Below are 19,080 nucleotides of genomic sequence, written 5' to 3'. Positions count from 1 at the left end.
GCCCATGATCAGTTTCATGCATGTGAGAAATCATGCATGAATCAATAGTATTTTATTTACCCTTACCGCAAAGTGTTACAGATTTAGTTATCTAACCACTTGACCGATCCAGGAAGAGAAATCTTTTTTTTTGCTCTGTGATTCTCTGAGCTGCCTTATGTGACAGCAAAGTTGCTTCTTTGTAGTTGTTGTAACTGTGCAAGGTGACATAACCAAATTTTCACACAGTGCATCCAACCTATTCTCACTTCGAAGGCATCAAATCTCCATTTTGTTGCTTAAACCTAACTTTTCCCTAACCTTACCCAAGTGGTTTTTACGCCAAAGCCCGGCCACACGATACTGACGTGATAAAATAGAGAAAGCTGATGCATCTCACCCTGAGGCCAAACAGTGTATATAACAGTGTATCATCAAAACTAAAACGTGGTAATCCACTTCGAATGGCTCTAATCAGTTTCACCCATTTTGCACTTGCAGGGAGACTATTCATGAAAATGAAATGATATTTGTTGATCTTTGTTCGACTTTGGTGACTCCATGACCTTCCCTCTGCAGGTGAGATCCTGTGGAACCGGTGTGTTTATAATAATAATAATTAGCAATAACAATACACCAAATTCCAATCTATCAGGAAGTTCTGGAAATTTAAAATATTTTTTATCCAATTATTTCCTTGTAGTAGGCTATTTAAGTGGTGTTATTTCTGTATGAGGACAGATGCCAGGCAGCACCCAAAGCACCATGGCTCCTCTCATGCTGTTGCTGCAGCTGCTGCTCCTGGTTTCTAATGCGTCTGCATACTATTATTACAGGTATTACGGGGGATCAGTGACCTTCTCTCCAAAACGCCAGTATTCAAATGGGACATACGAGGTAAGTGAGAATTTAGACAATGACAGGTGAAACTGTGGTATACTACATCTACACATCTATATCTACATGTATATCTATATCTGTATCTATATTATGGCATGCCACTTAGGAAATATTATATATATTGAATGAAAGTCTGAATATATTGAATTAAATATATAGATGGAAATATATAATATAATATAATCTGGATATTCTCTGGATACTAAGATAAATGTGGCAAATTTACAGAAAAAGACTTGGGTATTCCCTGAGATTATGAGAAAAATCTGAGAAAGAAATTCTGAGATTACAAGAAAAAAATCAAGAAAAATAGTTTTTGTCATACCGTCAGATTCAGTAAGAGGGAACTCCTAGTGATGTGAGCCCAGAATCATAATCTCATCATCAGCATCTGGAGTTCAAAGACAACCTCGCAAAGTCAAGACATGTGGCTCCTCAACCAAAAAATAGCTTAAAAAAAAATATATATATTTTTTTTCTCATAAATTTGTGTTTTTTTCTGGTAAATTCCTGACTTTAATCACAGAAATTCAGAGTTTTTTAGCATTTTTTTTAATGGAGTTTCTCCCCTATGAGAGCTGAAGGCTTTGCACTGTGTTTGTAATCCTGCTGCTCTCCGGTAAGGTGGAGCTGCGCACCAAGCAGGCCCATTACCACTGCTACCACAACACACCGGTCTGCTCCAGCGGCGACTGCGGCACCGTGACCCACACAAGCTCTGCAAGCATCAGCTACAACTACTGCAGCTACTACTGGTGCCAGAACGAGGCAGTGACCACCAGGAAACTCTCCAGCAACCGGCCCTTTGAGATCAGGTGAGAATTTACTGGTGGAAGAGAAAGAAATGAACTGGTAATTTATCTGATTATTCTGATGTTGCTGCACAAATATCAGATGACACAAACATATTAGAGAAAATATCCCTGGTCCATCTGCTGGATATTTAGAGAATTCATAACCCTAAACAGAGCCTACTCCTATATATATATATATATATATATATATATATATATATATATATATATACATACACACACACATTGAAAATGCTAATAACAGAATAATCATGATAATAATCATGATCCTCATTCATGCAAACTGAATTTCACTTGACTCTGTGCAGCCAATCATGAAATTAAAACCGTTTTCATATCTCACATGACATAGACAGACGGACCAGTTATTTTACAGTCCTGTGTTAATGATTAATAACTGGTTTGTACACAATCTATAAACTTTATTACGTAATATAGTATATAAAATGTTATAATGTGTGCAACAATAAACTGTTAATAAAGAGTTTACTACATTGGGTAAATATTATTAATTATCATTTCATTGTTAACTGTAAAATAACTTTTACTTAAAGTTTGATTAACTATAAATTCACCATTTAACAGCGTAAGATGAGTGAAGTCTAGACGATCCTGACAAAATTTTTGGCACAATTTGGACAGAATGTTGAAAAAAAGATTAAAAGTATGAAAGAATTTTGATGTAAACTGTAAAACATAAACTTGATAATTATAGCTTCACCTGATGCCAACGACTGTCAAAGGAATTTTTGGTCTTATGGTTTTTGCTGCACAAACAGTTTTAACAATGAAAACTGTATATGTCTATATGTCTTCACATATTTAAATGTTCACATTTTTACATGTTTTATATAAAATTGATTTCTTATAATTGTCCACAGTCTACCGCTATGAACGCTGATACCATTAAAAGACTTTCTAGTAACCAAGTCACCTTCATGTTTCCATAACAGTGTGTTCAGACCAAAAATGACATGAATTTTTAACGCAACGATGCAAAGACACAAATAGACCAGAATTCGCACCGGGTGTCACAAATGACGCAAAGATGCAAAATTTAGCCCATTCGTGTGAGGGGAATTTTTTCAACTCGAGCAAAAAATTTTTGCCCGGAATCACGTCTGCAATTTTCATAACTTCCTATTGGATGTTGTGCTGTTGTGCTGGGTGCAATCAAGTGGGCATATCACCCTAGGGAATCCTGTGAAGGAATTAGACATTAGATGCATTATATTTCACATGCAAGTACATGTGATTATTAAAATAGTGAACTACTTAAGTCTGGTACCTCTGATTACCTCTTTTACAGTCAGCAATGACAAATGGCCCAGGGACACTACAGACAGATTCAGTAGTTCAGTGAGAGCAGGTACAACATTGCGAAAAGCACAGCGCACGGTATTCTTGCTCAGATTTTCTGCATCACCAACTGAATGTCTGTCGGTTCCTGTGGCAAAAAAAACACAGCGCTCTGCATACAGTTTGCACTGTGAACTGTAAGCGCATGGCTCATTTGTGGCGTTACCGACATTTGGCCTCGGCGGTTTGCATATATGACGTGTTTCCTCCATCATTGAATAGCGCTCAAAGAACATCGTCAGGAAAAGACATTCAAATCATTGCGATCTTGAAAGACTCTCCCTCTAAAGAGAACCCTGTAAAATTTGAGCACCAATGTTCATGTGGTTCTACACAAACCGCGACGTCATTTCCAAAGAGATGCTCAGTGAAATGGTGGTCTTTTTTTTGTTTGTTTCACTGACGTTGAAAACCCTGGCTTTAGGCCCAGCACACCTTGCTAACCCACTAATCTCGGTTCATAGTATAGCACTCCAGTGTAGTGTAGTGGTATTATGTATAGCATAACATGAAAATGAAAATGAAAAATAAGACAAAAACAACCAATACGACTCACAACAGATTGCGGCAGCTTGTTCACTCTCCGCTGGTTATCTACATGTCTGTTCAAAGGAATGGTTACGTTTATATTTTCCTAATACATTTTTTTTTCCAATAGATATCCTATGTACTTTAATTATTACTATGCTGGATACTGGATATCAAACACCGGAGGCTCATATGTTGTTTGGACGATGACAGCACATGTGGACCTGGGAACCCGATCTGATACCGGTGAATCAAACAGATCTCCCGTCACAGCCATGCCAGGGCTGATCCGGTAATGACCAATGCCATTGTTTACATTGTTTTTGCTTGTTGCATTGCAGTGCTGTCTCGAAGTACGTGGTTTGACATCTAACCAATGCAGGAACAATTTACGACATTGTCCGGCAGATTGGGTGCTTTGCCCTCACTCTAATGTCCTCTGGGAATATGTGAAATCAACCAAATCCAGATTTGTTTAAACTGTATAACTTTGCGGCACATGTAAAACAGGATCCTGCTGCTCTCAAATAATAATTGTTAATGCCTGGAGCCAAGAAGACGGGCCATGCCATTCTGTTATTCGCATGTATAAAACAAATTAAAGTTTCTTTTAGATGTGGACTGTTCCTGATTAAGTTGCTTCCTACGTCACAGAGTATCACGTCACTGTCCACGAACATTCAATCTGCCAGTTTTTGACCCTGATGCTGACCGGGTCAGATGCAGGTATGCAGCTCCAACTCCATATGAATGCAGCCTGTGCTACCAGCCTGCAGGCTTCTCTTTGGATCAGGTAAGGTTTTATAATTTGACTTGCTCACATATTACTCTCACTGTGAAACCAAATAAATGCAATTATATTTTCTCAAATTAATCTATAATGAAGTCTGACATTCTCAGTCATCCAGGTCTTTTTTATCCAAGGAAGGCTGAATCAAGGAAAACTGGACCTTTGATTGGACTCAGGTGACTGCAGCGACTCTGACTGTTGTTACAACAGTCAAGAGCACTAATGAGCCAAGTGCTATCAATGGCCTACACTGCGACCTCGCAGAGGTTAAATACCTGGTTAAATACCTCAGCAGTCAGTCAGAACTTAAGAAACCTATTAGATAAGAAACATCCATCTATGACCAAGTCCAGTTGCCCTCAACCCTCCTTGGATATTTACAAAGACCTGTGACAAATGGTTTTGCAAAAGAGCATTTCAATAATTTTGTTCCCATTGTCACTCAGGTGTGGTTCAGAGTTCAGCATTTTTAATTTTTGTTTTCAGTTCAGCTCAGTTTCAGCTAGTTGCCAGAGTGGGTTTGCTAATTAAAAATGTTTTAGTTTAGTTTATTTAGTTTTAGTTTTAGTTTTAGTTTTTTTTTTTTTTTTTACATTTTTATAATTTGGGGTTATCTACTAAGGGCAAGATTTCATAGGTTCAGAATAGGTATTTCAATACAATTACAACACTATACATGACTCGCAGTCGATGTCTCAGTCTCAATAAACATCAGCACCAAGGCCTCCTCATGTTGTTGTGCTCACATGTTTGACCAAACTGACGGATCTAAGAAATGAAGATCTAAACATACCAAGCAGTCTTTTTTCTTTTTGTCAGAATTCTTGCTCACTATCGTACAACTACAGTCATCAAAATGGAATCCATGCATTTGAGCTCGTAGTGGAGGACTTCCCCAAGAGCCCCATTACTCTGTTCTACTCTGATGGATCCTACACCATGAAAAGTCCATTTTCAGAAGGAAGGCATAAACGTGACGTATTTCACTTCACTACAACCACAGCTGCAACCACCACAGTTGCACCAACAACCACCACAGTTGCACCAACAACCACCACAGCTGCACCAACAACCACCACAGCTGCACCAACAACAACCACAGCTGCACCAACAACAACCACAGCTGCACCAACAACAACCACCATTGCACTAACAACCACCACAGCTGCACCAACAACCACCACAGCTGCACCAACAACAACCACCGTTGCACCAACAACCACCACAGCTGCACCAACAACCACCACAGCTGCACCAAAAACAACCACCGTTGCACCAACAACAACCACCGCTGCACCAACAACAACCACAGCTGCACCAACAACCACCACAGCTGCACAAACAACAACCACCGTTGCACTAACAACAACCACTGCCGCACCAACAACCACCACAGCCGCACCAACAACCACCACAGCTGCACCAACAACAACCACCGTTGCACCAACAACAACCACCGCTGCACCAACAACCATCACAGCTGCACCAACAACAACCACAGCTGCACCAACAACAACCACCGTTGCACCAACAACAACCACCGCTGCACCAACAACCACCACCGCTGCACCAACAACCACCACCGCTGCACCAACAACCACCACCGCTGCACCAACAACAACCACCGTTGCACCAACAACAACCACCGCTGCACCAACAACTACCACAGCTGCACCAACAACCACCACAGCTGCACCAACAACAACCACAGCTGCACCAACAACCACCACAGCTGCACCAACAACAACCACAGCTGCACCAACAACAACCACCGTTGCACCAACAACAACCACCGTTGCACCAACAACCACCACAGCTGCACCAACAACCACCACAGCTGCACAAACAACAACCACCGTTGCACCAACAACCACCACAGCTGCACCAACAACAACCACAGCTGCACCAACAACCACCACAGCTGCACAAACAACAACCACAGCTGCAGGAACAACAACCACAGCTGCACCAACAACCACCACAGCTGCACCAACAACCACCACAGAAGCAGGAACAACAACCACAGCTGCACCAACAACCACCACAGCTGCACCAACAACCACCACAGCTGCAGCAACAACAACCACCGCTGGAACAACAACCACAGCTGCACCAACAACAACCACCACAGCTGCACCAACAACAACCACCGCTGCACCAAGAGCCACAACTGGACCACCAACAACAACAACCACAGCTGCACCAACAACAACCACTGCTGCACCAACAACCACAACTGGACCACCAACAACAACAACCACAGCTGCAATTGCCTCTTTAAGCAAGATTCCTCTGCAGTTCGCTATTCTTGGTTCGACAACAGTTTTGTCTTTTTCATATTTACTACACTGATTCACATTGTAACATTAATTTTCAAAAATGCCTTACTCATGCTGTCTCTCATTTCTCATTTGAATTTCAGTTGATTGGCACCACATTCCCTCATGTGTTGATGGTGATTATTTTCCCATTTTCCTGTCTCCAACCCCACATAATGGAGTGCATCTCCCTGCCTTTGTCAACAACACACTTGAAATCACAGTCAGATCGACAGCACAATATACCACGTAAGGAAATGTTATATTAAATCATCGCACAATACTGCAGTCAAGGGTTTTTTTTTTTAATTTCCATAAGAGATAATGTGCTCTAACCCTACACTTTGCATCAGGGTCTAGAAACATCCTAATTTTGCAATAATGGCTAAATTTTTTTCATTTATATCTGCTTGCAAAGGCATTAATCATTTTTCAGAAAATATTATAAAAAATATTTTATTGTGAGCCACAAATATTATATATGCAGCTTCCACCAAAATAATATTTCTTCTGGACAGTCTACAGTAGCAAAGCAGTAACTTCTACAGATCTCGCTGGTTCGTTTGATCTCAGAGTGTGTTCACTGGTAAATCAGGGTTGAGCTCTTAACAGATCAGTGTAAAAACTGTTAATGTTGTCAAGAGTTTTTGGACCAACCACAGCTGGCACAGTTAATGAAAACATTGTGTCTTTTGTAGGATCTATAACCTCATTATGACCGGGCCAAATGGCATCTCTAAACAGAGGATCTCCACAGAAGAATACACCATAAAATGGACTCCAACAGATAATGAAGTGAACGGCCATTTTCCCATTTGCTTTGTCTCTGAGGCAAGAGACAGGTGAGTTTTAAACAAACCATCAGATTTAATCTGAATCTCATAAAACAAACAGAGACCGAGGTGACTGCTGATGATGAGTGATGAGTGTGGATTTAATCCACAGTTGACATTATAAACTACGTATCTTTTATCTATTCCAGATACGGCAGACTCTATCACTCCGAGCTACGCTGTGTGATTGCTGATGTTTCACACTATGGTTAGTTGTTCACACTGTTAACTTCTCTGTTACATTTGAGCAGTATTTTTTTTGTTTCTTGTCATGGTAAATGAACCATACGTCAGCAATGTAGTCCCTTTTGTACAGAGACAGAGCCGATAGGGTTAGAAAACTCCTGGCCATCCACAGCCATCCTGATTGGCTGTTTAAAGGCAGAACGAGTAGGATTTGTTGGCTGCAGATTGTAAATACTTCACTCAAAGCCTCTCCTCCCTGGGTAAGATAACCAGCAGTGGAAAGTTTTCATTTCCAAGGATGGTGACAGACTGAAGTGGCCACCCAAAATGTAATGTCGCCAACCTTGGAAAAAGAAATTGCCTGCTGACAGAAACGAGCCAGCGTGGTGTCGCTCTTCATCCTCCTCCTCTCCCTCAGTGCTCCAACCACAGATTCACTCTCGTTGCTGAACAAGCTTTGTCACTGCTAGTCGCCCACAAATCATGGTGGAGAGTTATTTGGGGTCTATACATTTTTTTTTTTTTTTTTTTTTTTTTAAAGAAAAATCCTTCTCATTCCGCCTTTAACCCACAGTGTCATGTCAGAGGGCAATGCCTGTCTGAAATAGAATATTCCAAATTTCCATATCAGATTTGGTTCTCCTCCATTTTCCAAATCAAACCTGTATAACCTGTAACCAGTCACTGGGCCCTTTAGTCAGGATGTTTGTATAAATATAATTTATTCATTCTCTTTGTGCTATGACACACAACAGTTTATTAACATGAATTGTGTAACTACTGCCACAGGTGTCACAGAGTGAATACAAAATGTACTGAGATATTTTTCCATCTTGAGAGATTCATAACAACATGGAACAGACAAGCACAATGCATAAAAAGGGATTTTGTGGATTCAGAAATGTGTAGCTGGGCTGGGTCTCTCCGCCAACTAAAGTAATGAATATAATACAGAATGTAGAAAAAACATCAGGGTCTCTCATAAATGACAATGCACAAGAGAATGGCTGCGCTCAAAAAGTCTCTTCACTTGAATACAAACCAGATCTCATGTAGTCTGTCTACTGTTTGTTAGATCAAGTTTAGCTAGACATCATCACAACAGAAACAAAGGTAATCTTCCATATTTCCTCACGATTCAGAGACCGTCGTTCACTGCAATGAAACCACAATGTCGGTGGAAGTGGAGAAGTCGTACTTGGTCAGACGCAACGAACACATCTTACACCTGAAAGACGTAAATGATCCGGCCTGCAACCTGGCTGCTCAGTCCAACAGCACCCACCTGGTCGCTACCATGTCACTGAACACCTGTGGGACCACAGTGGAGGTACAGCAAACCATAAAACACTGTTCTCTGTTTTCACCTTTGGGGTTCTTCACTTGTACCTCAAGTCAGCAAGTCAGAGGACATAGAAACCACTCGTTATCTCAACCCCCACACGTTTGGGTTAGTAGGTCCCTGCTGCACTTTGTAGTGGTTCAGAAGGTGTAAGCATCTATTCCTACTATCAGTCTGTCATAACCAATCAGATCTTTTGGTTAGCGTTCGTTTTTCAGTAGCTAACATTAGCAAATGTTGTGTTACATCTGCGAACCTTAGCCATTACCTTATCCTAAACTTAACCGTAATGACAAACTTTTTCGTAACCTTAAGAAAGACCCTTTCGTAACCTTAACCAAGTAGCTAAAGCTAATGATTAACTAATTAAGAGTCACTGATGATCGGAATAGATGAAAACAGCCTTTGGACCCACTAACGTCTGATTGGTTAAGACAGATCAATGGGAATAAATGCTAAAAGGTTCTAAGCCATGAGAAGGTGCAGTCGGGACCCATTAACTCAAACCTGTGGGGGGGTTATGACTGATAACGTCCGTTCAGGGTTGAGGGTTAAATGAGAGTTGATGGAGATAGGGGAATCTTCTCTGCAAAACTTAAATATTTCCAGTGCCAGAGGTGATTATTTTTGGGCTATATCTTGGTTACTGTGCCATTCATCCAATCAGACATTCACGCAATCAGTAAGCAGCCAATCAATCAATCCTGTCAGCTGTTAAAGTATAAGGATTGTCAGTCATCAACAATTGCTCCTTCTCAATGTGAGTCTCCTATTCTCAAATGTCTTTGAGCAGAGTTTTCTAACATGATAAATTCCTAGTTTTGAAGGTGTTTTCATAACATCACCGTCTATTTCATTCTCATTCACTTTTAGGAGGATGAGGATAACATCATCTTCAAGAATGAGATCACATCTGCAGACCCGAGTGACATCATCAGCAGGCACCATGATGTGGAGATCGTGTTTTCATGCGTCTATCCCAAACGGGCCAATCTGACCCTGGGATACAGACACAAGAACCCGTACGCCTTCACCGAGAAAGGCTTCGGTGCGTTCACCTTCCAGTTTGAGTTCTTTGAGAGCGAGAGGTTCAGGAGGCAGAGGGATCCCAACTCTTACCCGGTGGAGGTCTACCTCAAACAGATGATCTACATGCAGATTAATGCAACTACCTCCATCCCCAACACGGAGCTGTTTGTGGAGTCCTGCAAGGCCACGCCCTATGACAACCCAAACTCCCGCATCAGCTACACCATCATTGCCAACGGGTAGGTGTGCACAAGGCTCTTCACTTCATACTCTACAATAATCCCACATATTATGATCAGTGTGGTTGTGATGAAAGCCACAACAAATGTATTTCTATTTTCAAACCTTTACTGTTGCATTACCACAGGTGTGTGAGGGACGACACTGTGAGGGTTTACCCCAGCTCCGCCACTCAGTTCAGATTTGGAATGGAAGCTTTTGAATTCATTGGCTATCACGAGGAGGTAAAGTGAAACATAAAACACACCAAATTTTCATTCTCCAAGTGATTATGTGCTTTTAAGTCCATACGGGGGTTTTGCAATCTTGCAGTCACTACAACCATCCCAGCAATCCCTGAAATAATTGTGAGATCTGGCAACATTTTACCTTTTTTGGGGGGGTGAAATTGTGAAAAAACAAACAAACAAAAAAACATGCAAAATCAGACTACATTTATTTTTTGGGAGTTTGGCTCATTGGTCATAGTTACTCAATCTCCTCAATAAAGTATTTCTGATTCTGATTTTGTTCTAATTCTGATTCTGATTAAACCCAGGGGTTTTCAACCAGTGGTCTGTGGCCACCTGGTGATCCTTTAAGGTACTGCAGGTAGTCCCTGACCATGCAATCCATAATGGAGATGAAGTGCTTTTTTTTAGTATTATTACAAAACATTTCCATTTATTAGTCTGTGTTTGTAAATAATCAGCTTCTTCCAAATCTATAAAATGTAGAAAGGTCAAGGTGAGTCCCTGGATTATGATTACAAATAGCGCCCGTCCGGTCCATAGGAGGCTCTGCGAATGTTGGAATGTGTAGCTAAAAAAATTAGAAAACGAGGGATTTCACCTATTTTGTATTTGTATTCACTGATTTTATTCCTGGGGCCAAAATGCCAACACAGTGTCACACCTTCATCAGGGCATCATGAGGAGGTTACAAAGTCAGCTGGTTAGGACTTGTAACTGATGGCGAAGGAGTTGTGACCGAGGTCCTCTCTGTTGGCAGGTCTACATCACCTGCACAATCATCCTGTGTGAGGCTGGTGTTCCTGGAACAAGGTGCTCTCAAGGCTGCATCCAGTCCAACGGGCGCAAGAGGAGAGAAGCTGCTTCCCAGACCTCCAGGCACTCCATTTCCCAGGGACCCCTGCACCTGGTCAAACCGTCTGACAGCCAAGGTGACTGTACGCACACACATACACATTTGTTTGTGCAAGTTACACCTCGAACCTCTGAAATCAGATTTTAAGTGACAGTGATGGTGATTCAGCCAATCAGAAGTGGGCGTTGCTGCACGTGACCAGCCCCTTGTACACACCCGGGGGGAAAAGAGCAGAAAATCTCTCAGGTGCTTTTCAGGAAACATTTCATCTCCCAGAATCCAGATTAAATAACGGTAATCTCCATGGCAACGGGTAAATCGACCACGTCGAAGTGTTCGACCACCTTCCTGGGGCCGAGAATTGAATCTAGTATGTTAAAAGATGACTAAAGCTTTGCATTTTTCATTAGTTTTATTTTTATTTCATTATGACTTTTTCAATTTTAGTTCAGTTTTAATTAGTTTCTAAAGAGGGTTTGCTAGTTTATTTTTAGTTTTGGTGCTAGTTTTAGTCTTTTTTGTAATATGGAGTATCTATCAAGGGCTAGATTAAAAGAAGTCAGAAAAAGTAAAGGCTCAACAAAACATCAAATCATTTAAAAACACATATTCACTGAGGACAGATGAACAATCAAATGAACTTCTGTTAGATATTGTATTTTTGTAAAGCTGTTTTTGCTTTTATTTCTGTTAACTAAAATGTTTTTTCACACCTAGTTTTAGTTTTTTTTCCATTCATTTCTTAACAATAATAACTTTGGTATTATATTTATGTATTTAATTTTTTTTTTTTTTTTTTTTGTTTTTTTTTTGTTTTGTTCTTTCTTTTCAGTTTCTGGCTCGAGTCTGAATCTGGGCCTGAACCTGGTCTTCATCGCTGGCTGCCTGCTGGTGTGTGGAGTGGTGCTCTACCGGTCCAGGAGGTCCAAAGCTAAATACCAGCTCCTGCCGACCTCTGATGATGAGAAATAAATTCTGAAGACAGAAAAGTCATAAACTAGTCAGATGCTTCAGGTGATGGGAGCTAAAATCGACGACATAACCTTATTTTCATACAGAGAGCATTTTGGGTTTGGGTGGTTTGCATTATAATCAAATAGTATGTGATTATGAAATACTGTTATTTTTGCATGTTTGAACTCATTTATTAATTTGCATATACTCCACAGTGCAACTAGCCCTAATCCAAAGTATATCATACTGGTTTATATGTTTTAATGCGATCTGGAGGCTGCCATTTGTCTCCATTCGTTCCGGTATTGTGTGCTAATCAACCTGCAGAGACTTTAAACTTGACGTCATACTGGGTTTGCATTCACATGTTGGTGGAAGTTTGGTGGAAAAAAACGAAAAAATGTAAAAATATGGATTTCTTTCCCCTGCTTTAGAGGTGTTATGATAAAAAGGCTGACACCTGCTGGTTATGATTAAAGTTTTGTTAATCGAGTTAATCGCCTTTTGTGAGAAAAAAACAGAAAAACAGGGTTTCTCATTAATATAGCTAGAGTTTCACACTGCTGAGAAATACTGCAGTTATTTTCACAGTGGCCACAAAATACAGAGTTGATCAATATATCAATGTATAGAATTGATCCAAATCAGTCTTTATCTTATGCCATGTTCTCTGCAACAACAGATTAATACATTCAGCTATGAAACCAAAAAACAAAAATACAACTGGACATTTTTTCTTCAAAGTGGCAGTTGACTAAACAAAGTCTTACACCAAGAGGGAATTTTGTTTTCCCTATTTACTGAAAGCACTTGAATGCACTGTGTGTTAAACTTGGAAACCCGACACAAGCGCAGCACGAACGTTTCCACCAGAAAATAGTCCCTGAGGCAAAGAGTGTCTCACAAACCTCAAACAGCCGTGACTTTGCAACCCAGGAATGAACACTAGCAGGAGCAGCGAGATTTTTAAGTTTTGTCACCTGAACATTTGAAAAGGGGAAAAGGGAAACTGGGCACATATTCAACAATCTAATGTGGTATGCTGTGAGAAATGATTGGTGCATATATATATATATATATATATATATATATATATACACACACACACATATATATACACATATATACATACATACATATATATATACACACACACACACACACACACACACACACACACACATATATATATATATATATATATATATACATACATACACACACACACACACACACACACACATATGTGTATATATGGATGAAGCTCTACTGAGCTCCATCCACATGGGTACAGGGTTCTTACATTATTCAGGCATGTCCATCAGTTCATTAGTGACCGTCTCTTCATTTATCAACATAAAATGTACATTATGCTGAAATATATAATCAATTTTGCTAACTGAAATGGGAAAAGACAATAAGATATGACAAAGACTACAGGGAATTTGTCAACATGTGTGAAAAAATAAAGCTGTTTTTTTAAGTTTCACATAATTCTGTTGTGCCTTTTCTGTTTTCTGCAAACCAGCAGTGATGCATATCGCATGGCTTTTCCCTCTGAGCAGCAGGATATTTAAAAAAAAAAAAAAAAAAAGACATAAAAATACAGAAAACATGAGGAGACATGCCACAAAACCTGAGGGGATTAAACACAGGCTTTTATAATAGTAATATCGTAATATACAATAAATCACCTGACCTCAAACATCCGTCACCTCGTAACCCGGGAATGAAGGTTGGCTGGAGGAGCGAGGGTTTTATTTTCCGTCAGGTTCTTCATTCCTGTGTGTCTCATCAGAAAACAAATCTCCAACACCGTCCTGAGCAAAATATGAACGCGTTACAAACCTGTCTCCATGAGAATCCCATCAGGAAGGACCTGCTGTATTTTGACACCGACTGTTGAATTTTCAAAACATGTACATATATAAACATGCACTCATACACACACGATAACAGTCAGCACATCCAGATTGACTGGATTTACGTTCCTGGTGTTCCAGATGATCAGCAGATCTACCAGTTCTTATGTTTTATCACATCTGATCTGTTTTCCTTCAATGTTCACATTCATCTTCGCATGTGAGCCGTGTCTGACATCAGTGTGAACATCAGTGTGACAGGTTCGCAGGTTGAATTACACGCTCACACAAGAAATGGCACTGACACGACAGCCCATCATCACTACTAGTTTTTTTTTTTTTTTTTTTGGATATCTGAGGCTCTGTCTTTGAAATTATCAGCTGTTTTTGCAAAACTCTACACACCAACCACAAACCCTCACTGCAAAAACGCAAAATCTTACCAAGAACATTTGTCTTATTTCAAGTCAAAAATGTCTTATTTCTAGTCAAAATATCTCATTACACTTAAAATAAGACATGATCACCTCAGAAGTAAATTGTTTTTAGACAATTTTCACTTGTTTGTGAAAATTTGCTTGTTTCATTGGCGAAATTTGCCAGTGGAAAAAGTGAAAATTCACTTGAAACAAGTGAATATTAGCTAGAAACAAGAAACAAATTTTGCCAATGAAACAAGCAAATTTTCACTTGTTTCAAGCAAATCTAAAAACAAGTTACTTCTGAGGTGATCATGTCACGCTTAAAATAAGACATGATCACCTCAGAAGTAACTTGTTTTTAGACAATTGTCTCTTGTTTCAAGTGAAAATTCACTTGAAACAAGTGAAAATTTGCTTGTTTCATTGGCAAAATTTGTTTCTTGTTTCTAGCTAATTTTCACTTGTTTCAAGTGAATTTTCACTTTTTCCAACTGGCAAATTTTGCTAATGAAACAAGCAAATTTTCACTTGTTTCAAGTGAATTTTCACTTGAAACAAGTGAAAATTGTCTAAAAACAATTTATTTCTGAGGTGATCATGTCTCATTTTAAGTGTAATGAGATATTTTGACTAGAAATAAGACATTTTGGTTTGAAATAAGACAAATAATCTTGGTAAGATTTTGCGTTTTTGCAGTGCATTATTTATGGAAATGTGGAAATGTGGAAGGGAAATTGACAAAATAGTGTAGAAATGTAGAGAACAGTGTTTCCAGTTTTGCCAAAAGTGTGTTATTTAATTGCAAACTGGGTGTAAAGCAGAGAGTGTGTGTTCTGTCTGACTCCCTTGGTAAAAGCATCAGCTGCAGTGTTCAGAGACAGAGCCTCCAGAATCACTGTTCATGTTTAAACATTCAGGAAAAACTAATAAAACAGCGGTGCAGGCGTTGCCTCTGCTGCTCTGATCCCCCATGTTGAGTTTTGCCCACTAATAAAGACGCTCTGACGGATGTGAGCGCGCTCAGTGTGAGAAACCTGTGTGAACGCAGCCTGTGGACCTGGGAGCTGAACGAGATGTGTGTGTCGTTCGCTGAATATCATCTCCTCTCTCTCCCCTGCCTTTCCTGTCTCTCTCTATTGTGACTGTCAAATAAAGGAGAAATGCCAAAACATAATCTCTAAAAATGACCTCAAGGTCCAAAATAAATAAAAGGAATTTAGACTTTCAAGGTGTTGTAAAAAAAAAAAAAAAAATTGAAAAAAGTTACAGCAACAGATGCATGACTGGCCTTTTTCACATACACAGACCGAGCTGGTCAGTGAGACAGGCGTCAGACAGGTACGACGGCGTATTAGGGCCATCAGGAGAAAAAAAATCATGGAGGGAGCGGGATATCCTGAAAAAAAAAAAAAAAAAAAAAACTCAGCATTTCCAAAGTTGAAGTGGTAAATTTATAAGAATTTTTTTTTTAAATTCTGGGATTATAAAGTCACAAATTTATGGGAAAAAACTCTGAAAAATAGTTGTTGTTTTTTTTTTTTTTTTTTTACTTTTGTCTGTGGTGCCACATGTGCTGCCCCCTGCTGGCCGTGTCTCAGGCCTGCAGCTGATCACCTCATCAAACTCTACTTCGACATGGGATTTAGGAACAAGGACATCCTGCTGATTTAATAATGATAATAATAATAATGATACATTTTATTTATAAGCGCCTTTCTTGACACTCAAGGACGCTTTACAATGATAAAACAAGTACAATAAAACAACAGATAAAAGCTATACACGGTAAAAAGAAAAGAAATGGAGAAATTTTTGGAGATTTGAGCCCAGAATCACCAGATTGTTTTCTTCTGAATTGGCCCAAGTCACAGCAACGTCTCTTCAGAGTCCAGATGCTGAGGAGGAGATTGTGATCCTGGGATTTTTTTTTCTTATAAATTTGTGAGATTTCTTTAATAAACTGACCTTGAATCTTAGAGAATATCTGAGTTTTTTCTTGTAAACTGTGACTTTAATCTAAAAAAAATTTTTAGATTTTTTTTTTTTATTTATTTTTTATTTTAGAGTATTTTTCCTGGGATATTACCCCTCTCTCCCCGGCTCAGTATTTTTCACGGTCACAGACAGGTGAGTTGCAGGTAAACAAATGTGAAAGCATAGTGTGTCACCCGACCAGTCCGGTGGGTTGACCTGACATCAGACCATATCAGTGGCTCACAGCAGCGTCTCATGTTGTTTAAACTGCTGCCAGCACTTACGTCTTTTTTCCAGGAAGCCTGAACATTTTAATAGCATTTATCTGAGTGACCGGCCGCTCCTTTAAATGACACAATATTAGTGAACACATCTGGAAGTTTGGCGACACGTTCACCTGTGCATGCACTTTAGCTCAGTGCTTTTTTTGTTTTGTTTTGTTTTGTTTCTGATGGCCAAGGCTGTGTCTTTGAAACTAGAGGCTATTTTAGCAAAACTCGACACACTAACCACAAAACGTCACACCAGCAAAACTTACATCTCTTCCAAAAGCAAACAAGTCTCGCAAAACTCTTCACTCTTTTAGAAGCTTGGGTTTGTGTTCAGTACACGACACACACACACACACAAACACACACACACACACACACACACAAAACACACACACTCACACACACCATCATATGAATAAGCACACGAAGCACAAACTACACACTGATAGCAGAAATGAAAGTCATTTGTGGCTTTTGCTTTTTCTGTATTCAGGGCAGCAGGATGCAATAAGTTTTATCATGCATGTAGAAGGCGGATACATTTTTTACTCTCAAGCCACACGCAACAGATATGCTTTCATTTTAATCGATGCAGCTGTCTGAACAGGCACAGGTGTCATTTTTTTATTTAGCCTTCAAGGTTAAATAACTGCAGCATTGGGCCTCATTGGCCAATGTCCTCCCAAGGTTTTTTCTTAAATTTCTTCTTAAGAAAGATCCTAAGAAAAGTCTATGAGGGTTTCATGACATGTTCTTAAACCGCAGGATTAGCATTCAGCAGGTAAACACTGTGCCAGTCCCCATTAAAGGGTATGAGACTGCAGGGCCACACACACACACACACACACACACACACACAGGTATCCATTATGAACATAAGACACTATCAGTGCAAATAAGGGGAAAAGGGTTGTGCTGTAAGACTGCAGGAAAAAAAAGCACAGAAAAAGAAAACAGAAACATTTGTGACAGAAAAAAAGACCAGAACAAAATGAAGCTTTATCTCAGCCTCTTTGTGGGCCTGGCCTTAAGACTTCATCGTACTGCTTCCTCCTCCTCATCCTCCTCTGCCTCTCTGTCCAGTATCGGCCTCCATTCTTGTCCAAACCGGATGTTCGCCTGTGGCTCCAGCTCTGATTTGTAAGTGAAATGTGGAAAGGCAACTGGCAAAATAGTGCAGTGATATCTTGGCCAGTGTTTCCAGTTTCACTAGAAGTGTGTTATAAAACAACAAACTGGGTGTAAAGCAGAGAGTGTGTGTTCAGTTTGACTCACTTGGTGTTCATGGTTTCAGAGACAGAGCTTCAAGAACAAATGTTGGTGTTTAAACACTCAGCAAAAAAGCAGCCACCCAGTACACCATAGCAACTGCCTAGCAATGCCTTGGCAACCATCAGGAACACCATAGCAACCGCCTAGCAAGACCCTAGCAACCACCCAGAACACCATAAAAACTGCCTGCCTATGCCTGAGCAAGGGCAACCATTTAGCAGAACAACTACAAGCCAAACTTGACTTGCAAACGTTGCAGGGATGCTGGTTTACCACATGGCCAACGGACGCCAGCACATTTAAAGTTTCTGCAGAACTTTAGCCAATTATAGCTATTATTATTCTTACACATGCATACACCGTTTTGCTCAGTATGAAAGTGAAAGTTGTCTTACTCATGCAGATTAAATGGAGTTGGGTGAGCAGCCTTGCATCACCGCAGTGTTTGTTTTATCAGTCAGGTCAGGTCATTTCTCCATTGTGCTGCATACTAAAACCATGCCCAGCTATTCACGTTGTTATTGCTGCGCGCTGGCGTGGGCGTGAAGCAACATCTATGGGAATTTACAGGGCGCGTACGTGTCAAGTACAGATTATCTTTGTTTTCACTGATGCAAATGTTTCTCTCTGTGTTCTACTTTGTCGGCGTTCACCAACATTTTCTCATTGGGGGCTCAAGCCCGTAGGACTGAAGCCCTCTTGTTTTTGTGCCGGTTTATTATTATCTTTTCTTTTCTCCTTCAGAAATGTTTTCACAAATTCCCGTGAGATGGTAAATGGCAGAGACATGAAATTTAGCACGTTGGTTGGAAGTTGTGTGCAAATGTTGCCCTAGAAATTTGACCCCACCCACAGCGTGATGGGGCTGCTATAATTACAGAAAAACAGTTTTCACTTTAAAAATTCATAACTCCTATGC

The 19,080-nt window shown here is 40.0% G+C and overlaps 2 protein-coding genes across 2 annotated transcripts; both read left to right on the top strand.

Annotated features, from left to right (window-relative positions):
* Positions 1 to 739: 739 nt before the first annotated feature.
* Positions 740 to 4,514, top strand: LOC115357248 (uncharacterized). Its single transcript, XM_030048668.1, has 5 exons — positions 740 to 876; positions 1,504 to 1,694; positions 3,712 to 3,873; positions 4,236 to 4,374; positions 4,506 to 4,514. Exons 1-5 carry the CDS (start codon positions 745 to 747, stop codon positions 4,512 to 4,514), a joined length of 633 nt encoding a protein of 210 aa, XP_029904528.1. The 5' UTR covers positions 740 to 744.
* A 2,045-nt stretch (positions 4,515 to 6,559) lies between these two features.
* LOC115357247 (ZP domain-containing protein-like) lies at positions 6,560 to 12,430 on the top strand (the record flags this gene model as incomplete). Its single annotated transcript, XM_030048667.1, has 10 exons — positions 6,560 to 6,567; positions 6,609 to 6,682; positions 6,794 to 6,938; positions 7,388 to 7,531; positions 7,672 to 7,730; positions 8,851 to 9,038; positions 9,924 to 10,318; positions 10,447 to 10,543; positions 11,310 to 11,481; positions 12,238 to 12,430. Coding segments are annotated over 10 exons (1,422 nt in total), but the record flags the coding sequence as incomplete, so codon positions are not given.
* Positions 12,431 to 19,080: the final 6,650 nt, after the last annotated feature.

The sequence above is a fragment of the Myripristis murdjan genome, chromosome 3 (assembly GCF_902150065.1).
Source record: "Myripristis murdjan chromosome 3, fMyrMur1.1, whole genome shotgun sequence".
Lineage (NCBI taxonomy): Eukaryota > Metazoa > Chordata > Actinopteri > Holocentriformes > Holocentridae > Myripristis > Myripristis murdjan.
Note: the sequence above shows the minus strand (reverse complement) of the source record. Positions and strands in the feature narration are given on the sequence as shown.

Coding starts and splice junctions, on each gene's coding strand:
- LOC115357248 (XM_030048668.1), top strand. CDS start 745: ATGGCTCCTCTCATGCTGTTGCTGCAGCTGCTGCTCCTGGTTTCTAAT. Junction 877..1,503: donor ATTCAAATGGGACATACGAG/GTAAGTGAGAAT, acceptor CTCTCCGGTAAG/GTGGAGCTGCGCACCAAGCA. Junction 3,874..4,235: donor GCCATGCCAGGGCTGATCCG/GTAATGACCAAT, acceptor CCTACGTCACAG/AGTATCACGTCACTGTCCAC.